At 41.5% G+C, this 12,073-nt stretch overlaps 1 protein-coding gene across 3 annotated transcripts in view; it reads left to right on the forward strand.

The window, feature by feature from the left end:
• The first annotated feature begins 27 nt into the window (after positions 1-27).
• The window catches only part of ZFYVE16 (zinc finger FYVE-type containing 16), a 33,958-nt gene continuing 21,912 nt past the window's right edge, over positions 28-12,073 (forward strand). The window contains exons 1-3 of one of the 3 annotated variants that reach the window (XM_056324173.1): positions 28-220; positions 8,995-9,103; positions 9,287-11,466. In XM_056324173.1, coding sequence (XP_056180148.1) covers positions 9,034-9,103; positions 9,287-11,466 — 2,250 coding nt within the window. In that variant the 5' untranslated portion in view covers positions 28-220; positions 8,995-9,033. Of the gene's footprint in view, positions 221-286; positions 1,422-1,478; positions 1,588-8,994; positions 9,104-9,286; positions 11,467-12,073 lie in introns of those variants that run through there. The other 2 variants (XM_056324174.1, XM_056324175.1) reach the window with 2 other exon arrangements.

The following is a 12,073-nucleotide window of genomic DNA, read 5'->3' on the forward strand; positions in this document are numbered from 1 at the left end:
GCTGGGGCGGGGCGGGGGCCGCGCAGGCGCGCAGCCGCGGTCGGGCGCACAAGCAAGGGGCGCTGGCGCTGCCGGAGCCGCGGGCGGGTGAGGGGCGGCCCCCCGCCCCCCCCCCCAGGCGAAGTGCCGGCGGCGGTGTCGCTGCTTGCCCCGCAGCAGGAGCGCAGAGCCCTCGCCCGGCGGCCCGGAAGGGCAGCCCTGCCCGCCTCGCCGCCTGGGGGTGAGGATGTGGGTACGGGGCTGGCGGGAGCGGGGTGCCGAGCTACAGGCCGAGCGGGACGCCCGGCGCGGCCTGCCCCGGGGACAGCCCCCGCCCGCCGGCACCCGCGGCCCCCCGGGCCGCCCTTCCTGGCGGGGAGCCCGGGCCTGGGGGTGGGGCGGGGGGTCCGCGCCGGGGTAGGGGCGGGAGCGTGGCTCGGCGGCCCTTGGGGTGGCGCGTTGCCCCGTGCCGGCGCGGCCCCTGCCCCGGGCGGGCGGCCCGGTGCTGGCGCGCCCCTTGCCGCCGGCGGCCCTGCCTTTGTCTTACCTGGCCTGCACAGGTGCTTGCCTCGACTGAGGAAAGTGTTACAGGCTGGCGTTCAGCACTGAGGTTTATTCCAGGCCTGGAGAAGGGCTTGCGTACTTCAGAACTGATAAGGTTAGCCGGAGAGACTTAGCGCAGGAGAGACTTACGGTTTCGGTAGCATCAGCAAATGCGCTCTTTTGAAAGTGGAAGGTGGTAACAAAACAAACTAACCACTGTCGGTTTTCAGCGTATTGTTTGCTGCTGGCACACTGTAGCAGTTGTGTAGTACTCCTGCCACGGTTTATGCTGCGTGTTGCATATTAGATTGCTTAGGTGGATTAACTGCCCCTAAGGATTTAGAGGTTTTAGTGGTGGGTTTGCTTACTTCTGTGCCGTTTTATTTTTATACGGGATACAGAGTATCAAAGATACGTGGTGTAAGACTGCTTTCACCATACACTTGCAGACATGAGAAGTTTTCAGATGTGCTTCTGGATAGACTGGGAAACATTCTGAACCTGTTTTTAAGTACAAGCTATAATGGTAGATGATTAATGGCTACTATGATTACTAGTACATTCTGAACAAACAAGTAGAGCACGAGAAAGGCTCCAGTTGTCTGCCAGTACTAGATGCTGTTAGTATCTAGTATGTTACTGGGGTTGTCTAATACAAATACCTGGCTGTTAATGCAAATCAGAGATGAGAATGTTGAGGAAACGCTGGTTTCCACTGAGGAGTGATCTCTCAGACGTGATGTAATAATCACATTGTTATGATTCATTTTCTAATGCTGATACAACTAATGACAATGGCGCTGTGGACCCTATGTGGGAGATGCATTTGTTCAGTTAAGCAAGCAAATTCTTCTGCTGTGGGCCTGGCAGCTGATGTGTTGGAACACTGCTGAAAACTGGTAATTGTTGACAGATTTTTCTGTGTGGTATAGTGTGAATGTTCATTTTCTGTTTAGAAGAGCAATACCAGATTACTGTGGATTAACAACGAATCTTCAGGAGCTGAAGACAGTTTCAGGGTAGAGTTACCTGATCGGTGTTGGTGACAGTATCATAATGCTGTTGGTAAGAGTTTTCTTCTGAAAAAATTGTGTTGAATTAACAGAATGTTGCTGTTTAAGCAAGGCAGTGTCGTTTTTTGCAGCGCACCATGTAGGTTTTTCTTATGTATCTGCAAACCACTGTAACTTTTATTTTCAACCCCTGATTCAGCTAGTAAATTTGCAGTGACAGCAGCCATTGCAGTGTTTCAGTGGGATAATACGTTGTCTTGCTCAACAAGAATAATTCTACTTTTTATTTGACAACACTTAAGTTTTTCACGAATAATTTGCTCAGTTGTGATGAACTTCCCTGTTAATTTAGCTAAATGCTGATGAACTCCATGGGCAGTAGAACCTTTAAATTTTCTTTTTGTCTGTAGCACTCAAGCCTATGGGGAGGTGTGTGGCACAAGGGTATTGGAGCGGGGCAAGAAAGAGAAAGCTGGTAATGAAATACCCTTAAGGTGGGAGAAGAGGCATACTGTGTTTGATGCAGCACTTCTGTAACACTGTGAACTTAGTGGTTGTGTTTCTATCAGAAGCTTTGGTCTAGTTATGATACTTGTTGGGCTGTAAGCTGGGAAAAACGACTTAAATCCTGTCATGAGGGTAAAAGCTTCAATACAGCTTTCTGCTGAGACTAAAAACAATGATTAAACATGATGATGGAGTTGAAATAATGTAACTTTGCTGTGAGCAAACAGACACTCCTGATAACCTAAAATTAAGATGACTATTGTGGTCAGCTTTCTGAAGTGAAAACCTGTGTGGATGTGTTTCTTTATCTCTAAACCTGATCTTGCGCTGTTTTAGCATGCTCCATATAAAAGCAGGCCTGAATTCTGCAGTGATAATTAGGTGTAACTAGCTGGAGATTTTTCAACGGTTCTTAAACATCAGAAGGCAGCTTGTCATCAGACACTAAACTGATTACCTGATAATAATTAACGTACCAATTTTATTTTACAAGTTATCACTGCTGAAAACTACCACCTCCCTCCATTTAGAGAGACTGTGTTGGGGTATCGGGGGGGGGGGGGGCAGCGATGGGACAGTCCATCCTGTAATATTGCCATTCTGTATCCTTGCAGACTTCTGTTACCTGCTTGTTTAAGTAAGACTGTGTTGAGGAGTCTCTAGTGGAATGTTGGTTTTGAACTCTGGAATATATGCCTATTATATTAGTAGTGATTTATAAAGGAACTGGCCAATGAACTGTTTTTAAATGTGCTGACACACTTGCACTCATTGCATAGTCATCTGGATCTCATTAGTTGATTCCCTTAAGTAACAGGTTTTATGTAGTAGAATTCTTGAGTGTTTCTTAAGGTAGCGTCTTTGTGCAATTTTAAATGCAGTATTAGGAGTTTGCCAGAGACCAAGCCTCATCTCTCTGGGCAAACAACATAAGCAAACCTTTGCTGTTCTCTTTTGTTCGGTTTAAGCTTGCTTCTTGGAGGCCTCAGAAGGTAAAGAAGGGTCCTGGACTAGGTGTTGATGTGACCTAAATATTAACTGTTCAGAATCCTGCCTGAGATTGCCACAGAATAGCTCACTTTGGTACTGTTCATGTCAAGCTGTTCTAGGTACCGGCTTCCTCGGTTTCACTGTGGTGACTGCAGCCTGGTGGCACGGCAATTGAGTGTTTAGTTTTCCAGTAAATAAACCATGGCAATATGGTAAAGAATGCTGGCTGTGAAATCAGGGCACAAGTGAAAGCTCTGAAAGATCAGAGACTTAAGGTGAGCGTGTTTAGAAGCATAGCAAATGTTTACCTATAGAAGTGGCAAGTGCTCTCAGAGTTATTTTTTTTGTATTTCATCAACAAAAAGTATTATTCTGCCTTGAAGCTGAAGAATACTTAATCAACAAAACAAAGAGTTGCCTGTTAACTGGGTGGTGAGGGAAAATACTTGGAAACCCTTGTGATGGGTGTATTCTGTTCTTCAAGTGAGATTAGCTGCCACTTAAAGTGAGATGTACATAAGGATGAATGGCATCATGAGAATTGATGACCTGTAAAGGTGTAAAATGTTCAGAATGTGACCCACTTCTATACATTAATATGTCATCTGTGATGTATTTCTGGCTGAAGAAGTAGTGAGTACCCCAGCACTTCTCTTGATGTCAGGCCTTGCAGCTTACTTGTACAGTAGACAGTCATACATCTTAAGGAAATAATGTACTTTATCAGCTCAACTAAACACAGTGATCTGTGAAAATAAATCTCTCAAACTACAAACTACGTGATTTAACCGTAACCGCATTTTCCTATCTAAGCTTGACCTTCTGATATAAAGCTTTCTTAGATCTTGCTCCTTAAACTGTTTTTTTACAATATTAGATACTAGCTGTTACCACTGTACTGAAGTAATTTTGTGCTTCAATTATTACTTTCCCTTTTTGAGAAGGCCTGGTATTTTATCTTCAAGTCTGCTCATACATAAATATTTGACTGAACTTAGTCTGAAAACATAGTCCTTGAGAGACAATGATGGTTTAAAAGTTAAAGCTTTCTATTTTGAAAAAAAATTACAAGGTGGAGCTGGTGAGAACCTCAAGTTGTGTGTCTCACTGCACCATTAAGAACTTAATGCCTCGGGTAAAGTTATGAACATTGTGTTTTAATAGTTTATCTAAAAAAATACATTAATGTGAACCAACTTGGAGAGTGTCTAGTGAGTGTATTCAGAGTTCTAGAAAACATGTTCAGAAGACAGCACTTAATGGTGTTTAGTCACAGAAGATCCATTCCTTTAAATGCTGAAGATGTGACAGCAGCAAGGAGTGGACTGTGTCCTGAAGGTGGTTGCTAGACACAGAGATTAAGCTTCCCTGTGCTTTTCTTTCCAGTAGCAATTCCTTCCTGCTCATGCATCGCCCCTTCTGGGGTGCTGGCATGCTTTTTTGTGTGTTTACGTGAGGATCTCATCTGGATGGGAAAAAAAAAAAATAAGGAAAAACTCTGTTCAGCCCCGGTCAGTTCTTGGTCTGTGCACAACATGACTGAACAGATGTTAAATTGGCATGATGTAAGGAATGGTAAAGAGACAAGCTCTTTACAGGACAGTTCCTCTAAAACTTACAGTGGAAAGGTCTGTGTGCGTAAGCAGCTGTAGTTTCTCTTCCACACCCAGCACTCCTGCTATGCATGCACACACTTTCGTTGCCCATGCAAAATGGTTTCCCTCTGTGATCTCGGTTATTTTCTTCATGGTTTGGTAGGTTTTGGGATGGGGGGTGTTTCTTCTGCTGAAACTTAAACCTGCTTAAAAAAAAATACAGTGGTGGTACTGCTGGTTTGAAATTGTTAAAAACTGTTCTTAAAAGAATACGTTCAGAATGAACACAGTTTGCTAAAATAAATGGTTCCTACAGACTTCTTTTGCTCAGGGAAACAAGTAGCCATTTAATAAAAATATGTCACTAGAGTTTTTTCATACCTTCTGATCCACTCCTTGTTTAATGTAAATACAGGGCTTGGCTGTAGGCAAATCCAGAGACCAAAAAATAAAATTGGATTTTGTTGCTGAAAGATGATTTGCAGCATACAAAATCAAAAGGCAGGTACATGGATTCAGGACGGAGAGGTGTGAGAGGTAAGAAGAATTGCTTCTTGTCTATCCAGTTGTAGGAGTTTTGATTTTTGTTGTGCATTTATGGTGTGTGGGGTTTTGGTTTGTTGGTTTTTTTTCCCTTGGAGGGCTCTTTTGGAACAGCTGAAAAACTGAAACACTTTAAGAAAGTGAAATTACAGGCGGAATGTGCTAGTTATTCAAAGTTATGTTAGCTGTTCAGAATGCTTTACTAACTCAAATGGAACTATTTAATTCAAAACCATACAGATTTAACCAAATGTGACATTGGTTCAATAGGCTGAGGTGGTGTGATGTTTTTCTGAGGTCTCTGTAGAAATTATTAAATCTATATTAAATATAAATATTTGCATACAGTTTCAGTTCTACAGCTCTTTGCATTGAGTTCTTTCCGTTTTCAGAGAGGTCAGTGGGCCAACAGTGTGCAGTGCAAATGCATACTTCTACCTATTTAGCATTATATACTCTATTAATGCGTATGCTTAATTCAGCATTTGTCTTGTGCCGCTTAAGAGTGCAAAATAATGGGTAATCTTTTGGTCCTTTTAAGTATAAGATCAAGGTAGCTGGAGTGATCACTTGCCTTTCCTCAATACATTTTTTGAAATATGAAAGTTTTGGGTTTTTTTTTTGTAAGAGCTTCTGGTGTCATTGAGATACTTGAAAAGAATTAATTTCAGAGGATGTCTTTTAACTTATTGGTGGCAGATATTTGTTTCCTTCATTAATAGTTAGGGGTTTTTAAAAAACAGTTATTGCTGATCTTAAAAATACTCAAAATTCTGATTGCTGCAGATTGGGACCTTAACTTGCAGGGCTGTAACTGTCAGCAGTGATTTGTGTGGATAATTAGCAGTGAAGCAGCCAGATTTACAGATCCTTGCCAGGACTTTGTGCTGGGTTCATGTTTGTTTCACTTTGGAGGCCTGTGTTGGTGGAGAAACAAGTATAAAACTATCTTTGTTCTCCCACTAAAGTAAGTGACTTTGTTCTTGTAGCTCTTTGATCAGGCTGCTTGTGGGATGAGACAGGAGTGGGTGCCGGTACAAACTGGGGAGAGTCCTGAGGGGCCTGTGACCACTGCCCCTTTTGGTCTCAGCTGTTAGTCTGCACATTAGTTGTAACTTAGGTTGTACCTGAGTGTTAAGGTTGTACAGTTGCTATGGTTTAACCCCAGCTGGTAATTGAGTACCACACAGCCACTCACTCGCTCCCCCTTCACCCAGGGAGGTGGGGAGGAGAATTGGAAAGGAATGCAGAACTCGAGGGTTGAGATAAGGCAGTTTAACAACTGAGATAAAATAAAAGATCAATAATAATAACAATAACAGTTACAGTGAAAAGGAGGGAGAAGGGAAGAGGAATGAAATCCCAAGGGAAGGGAGAAAACTAGTGAAGCACAATACAAACTGCTCACTGAGGGATGCCCAGCCAGTCCCCTAGCAACGACCCGCAGCCCCAGCCATTCCCCCCCTCCCAGTTTATATACAGAGCATGATGTGCTGTGGTATGGAACACCTCTGTGGCTGGTTCGGGTGAGCTGTCCTGGCTGTGTCCCCTCCGAATTTCCAGTGCTCCTCCAGCCCTCTTGCAGTCAGGGAGTGAGAAACTGAAAAGTCCCTGACCACACTATCCCAACACCAGATCCAAAGCACAGCGCTGCTCTAGCCACCATGAAGAAAATTAGATCTATCCCAGCCGAAACAAGGACAATAATAAATGCATACAGAGAATAAAAATCAGCATTATGTCTTTCTTGAGGCCCAGGTTTCTTGTAATCTTTCAGTATCTATGTCATTTGTTTGACTAACTTCTGCAGGTTTTGTTGCTGTCCACAAATTCATGCTTTAAGGATGGGATCTGTACTTTAATGTCTCTTAATGGATCACCACAAGCTGTTAGATTTTTAAGGCTCTTAACTGAAATAACTTCCTTCTCAGATTGTAATCTCCCACTTGCCAGGAGGTCATGAAATGAGCTGATTGTTACAGGCAAGAACTGTATTTCAATGAGTGTAAGAGAAACGGCACTGATTGTGTACTTTTTGGTGTTTGATGCTCGTTGGATAGCTATGTGAGGCTTGACTTACAGTGCAGCGTGCTGAAGACCCTTGGAGTGACTAATTCATGGCCATTGATACCAATACAGTGATATATTCAGTTTGTTTGCTTTTTGCTTATACGTGGACACAAAGCACCGCATTACGTTGGATACATACTATTTGTTTCACCTTTCTTACGCTTTGCGAGTCTATCTGAACTATGTGTTAGCTTAAAAAAAAGTATTCTTGTCACACACGTTAATGTTGTACAAAGTGAATGCACTGGATCAGAATCATTCAGTGGGAGGAAACCTTACTCCTTAATGGAATAAATTAGGTATAGAATCTAGAGCTATAGCTGCAGGGTGGCATAAGTGATCTGAGAGGATTGAAATACTTCTTTGGCTTAAGCTTTGAGAATAAGTAGTACCAGATGGTCAAAGTACATTGAATGGCATAGAGTGTGGAGTCAGCCAGTGCAGGGACTGAGTGCACTGGTAAAAGCGGAAGGAAAGCTTGATAGACCTGCACAGGTCTAGTTTCCAGACATTGGACTAAAGGAATCCGAGCCCCTTCAATTTACTTAAGGGAAGTGTAAATAAATAACATCTTGATTATATGTTATAGGTAATTGCACAGAATGGGTGTTCAGGCTCGAAAAAGATGCGGAATTAGAAAGCAATTCAGAGTGACCAGGGAGGCATAACATTGAGTGGCTGGAAATCTTCATTAAGCAAATGAAATGGGATGTTTTGTAATGGGGAATGTGATCAATAAATAGCTTTCTGTTGAGTTGATAAGTCTGTAAAAAGGTATGTATTTATTTATTGTAAATTACTTTGGGACTTGGAGGTTTAATGTTTTTTGTGTTTTAAGTAGAATAGAGATAAGCTGAACTATAGTGCTGGATATATGCTTTTTTTTTTTTTTTTTTTTACCTGGCCTTGGAGGAAGGTTTAAGAGGATGACTTAAAGGCAGTTCATTAATCGTTGTAGGGGAGGAGTACTGACCTCAGCCTGCTCAAATGTGTTACAGCTCTGTTAACCAGCTGAAGCATGAGGAAGTTGTCTTATCTGCTGCATAGTTCCTGATATATTTTAGGGTTTAGCCTGCATTTAGTCTTATCTGAACCATCTAGTCAGAATTGAAAGTAAATCAAAGTTGATTAGTTGGATAGCTTGGGAACTAAGACAGCCTATTTCTTTGTGCCATGTTCACATGTTCAGTGTTGAACTGGTTGTCGGGTTTGGGCTCCCAAAGGAGACGTTTTCTTGGTGGCACTTCTGCCAACAGAGGGATACTTTATGTGCTTTCTGCTGCAGTTTAAAGCATGAAATGTCAGTAGGTGTCATGAAATTTTGTAGGCATCATTTATTTAAACAGTTCACTTGTGTTGCAAAGGTAATAATGGCTTATTTTGGATTTTTTTGCCTGTGAACTGGGCAGAGGAAAATGTATAGGGGGTCAAACTAGAAGATCCTAGTATCCTTTCTGGTTTTAAACTTTGTGACATTATAATTGTTTTCAAATGCATTTGGTTTTAATAAGGCAGCTTCAGTTTCCTGATTTGAGGTGAATTTTGAGTGTACATAGTGTACTGAGTGTACTATAGAGCACATTCAGAGTACGTAGAGGCTGACACTGTTTGGTCATTCATGTTGTTTACATGGAGAGAGAAAGAAAGTGTTAATAAAAAGAAAAAATACTTCATAGAAGTTTCTTCTAATAATAATACTTTGACTTTGTAAACAGGAAAATGCTGTGAATGAAATGCTGTGTTTTTCTTTTTAGGTTTAAGAAGTCTAAAGCTTTGCTAGAACTGTGACTAGAATGGACAGTTACTTTAAAGCTGCAGTCTGTGACCTGGACAAACTACTTGATGAATTTGAACAAAATACAGGTTAGTTCCTGCACTACGTTGTTCACCAGCATAATGGTCAAATGACTGTTACCATGGAATTTGAAAGTAGCGTATGCTAAGTGAAAGCTTGCATTGATGAATAGATGGTATTTATAGGGAGTATATTGTGGAAATAGAAGAGTTTTATAAACTTTGCTTTTGATCTGTTTTTGCTTAAAATAGAGGAGTATGACTGCTACAGAACACCCCAAAATCCATATAACTCAAAAGACCTGGCACTTTCTTCACTTCTGGACTGCTTACAAAATGTTTACCCAACACCAAAACTGCAAGATGATGCTAACAACTGTATTTCATCAGAAGAAATCTGTCTAGCTAGCCACACTGGAACAAGTGAAGCACTTCTGAGTTGTTCACCACCAAATGAGAAGAGTGTTGCTGGACCTGATCTTTTATCCACTGTGGACAGTGGCTCCTTAAATGAAATTCAGGCTTCAAACCTGGGAAGGTGTAGTATACCTGTGTGTGATCTTGTTAATGACACAGGTAACTTAATCCATTCAGTGGCTGCTCATGAAGATACTCGAAAGTTGCAATCGGATGACTTCCAGTACAGTGAAGGTTTGATTGGCTTTGGCGTATCTTGCATACCTGTTGCTACTTGTGTGTCATCAGCTGCTTGCAGTAAGGTTTCAGGTACAGAGCAGAGTCATGGGAGCTCAATGCTACAAGATTCAGGACGTCTTAAAACAGAGGACATTGATCATTTAACTTCAAAACCAAACAGTTACGCTACAGCAAAGAACTCTGATCCATGTGATGACCAACACAGGACAGAATCTGTGAAGTGCAGTGAAGTGTTTGATCAGCTTGAACTAAGTGCTCACCTTAATACTGCAGGTGTGCCTGTAATGCTGCAGAATTCAGATGAGTACAATCCCAAAGATAAGAAAGCATACGAAAAATTGCCTTGTGAACCACAAGATGAAAGTGTATGCTCTGCAGTAAGCAAAGAGACGTACAAAAGAAGTGCCATAGAAAAAGCGGACTCAAAAGACGAGAGTAATCTTGAATCCATGCCTTCAGATCTGCCAAAGAGGCCTCAATCACACAAAGGCCCTGCACTATTACCTGGAAATTGTGTTTTGCCACGCTTCTCCCATCAAACAGGAGCTGAAGTAGAACTGCAAAAGGAAATCACAGAAGAGAATGTAGCTACTGAAGAATTTAGTAGCAATAAAATACTAAACAGTGTTTCAACTTCGTGTCCTTCAGTTGAGGATGTCCAGACATCACTGTCATGTCTTCCACTTCCTGTATCTATATGTGGTTCATCAGTTGTAACAGAAGAAAAAGTTAATCCTCTAACTCAAAATAAAACCATGGAGGTTATTAGTGATACATTAACTGTTCATGCTGAAAACTCTAAACTTGATCTCTCAAGTCAGGAATCCCGCAGAAACACTGACTTGCATGAACAGGAAGGACACATCGCTAAAATCAACGAAAGTATTATGGAAGAAAGTACAGATGGAGAGAAGTATGATACTGAGAATGCAGTTGATGACAGTGATTCTCAGCAAATCAAAGCTTTTGCTTCTGCTTTTCTAGAACACGAAGCTGAGCCGTATGGTATTGGTATAGACTCCTATTATAATGAAAGAATGAGCCCTATTATGGCTGACTTTACTGTTGAGGAGAATGTTATTAAAAGCGATACTCTAATAAGCGATGCTGAGCTTGATGATTTCTTGTATGGACAAAGTCTTCACTCCAGTGTGTTCAAGTCTTCAGACAATGATAGTAACTTAATGGAAGTTGATGCAGATGAAGGGTATTTAAGAAATGTGGACAGCCTAGATTTCACACAGGTCACTGAGGACCACATGCAAGCAAAACTGGAGGAGATAATGAGCATTAATAATCTTAAAGTATCTCTTACTGCCAATGAGTTGGACTCTGCAACAGAAGAGAGTATGTTTCATATTCAGGATGTGACTGAGAGTGGTAGTGAAGCACTGGTTCCTAATGTTTGTACTGGAGGTGCAAGACCAAAGCAGTTGATTGGCCTTTCCCAAGGAGCTATTGGTCAGAGACAACTGAGTAGAACAGATGTACTTGAGAGAGAAAATCAGGGAACCTGTTCTGTTACCCCAGAAGCTCCTCCCTCAGGTGCCAGCATAATTGTTGATAAAAATTCTGACCCTGCACACTCTGGGAAAAGCAGCCCTGAAGCTGGAGGAAATCAAACATCTAAAAATGTAGAATCACTTAAAATACCTGCAGCTCTCTCAAGGAAACAACCATTGTGGGTTCCTGATTCAGAGGCACCCAACTGCATGAACTGCCAAGTCAAGTTCACGTTTACAAAAAGACGACACCACTGTCGTGCATGTGGTAAGGTAAGTTATTGGGGAACGGCCCTGTGTTACTGAAAGCAAATGAATATCTTATTGTGGGTAACTAAAATACACAAGGGAAAGAATATTGACAGAATTTTTCTATGCTTAAGGTATTTTATTAAAAATTTTTTTTTTTACTTTATAGAAACTTAAAGGCTGTTGAAAAAGACTGATATTAATTAAGAAACATATGACCTTTTTTGTGAAAATAATTAAAGGAAAGTATGGGGAATGTTCTTACTTTATCTTCCATTAGTGGCTAGACCATTGTGTTTTGCATAGTACAAGGAAGATGACAGTGGATTATTTCATAGTAATCATAGTGAATTAGCTTTTTACTCAGCTTTTAAGTTAAGCTGAAGTATTTAAGCTTAAAAAATATTGAGGTGATGATCAGAATTCAGGTTAGTGGTTATAATAGTTGTAAAACACTCCATGAGTGTGAAAGGATTGCATTCTTTCAGGAGCTGTAACACCCATACCAGTGCAAAGGATTTACAACCTAAATCTGTCCTTTTGTGTGTTTGGATGTAGAGTTTTCCAGGGTTGTCATCTCAGGGGAAAACTATGCTACTTTTGTGGGGTGAATGGTACTCACCAACTTGGC

Source organism: Falco biarmicus, chromosome Z (assembly GCF_023638135.1).
Source record: "Falco biarmicus isolate bFalBia1 chromosome Z, bFalBia1.pri, whole genome shotgun sequence".
Lineage (NCBI taxonomy): Eukaryota > Metazoa > Chordata > Aves > Falconiformes > Falconidae > Falco > Falco biarmicus.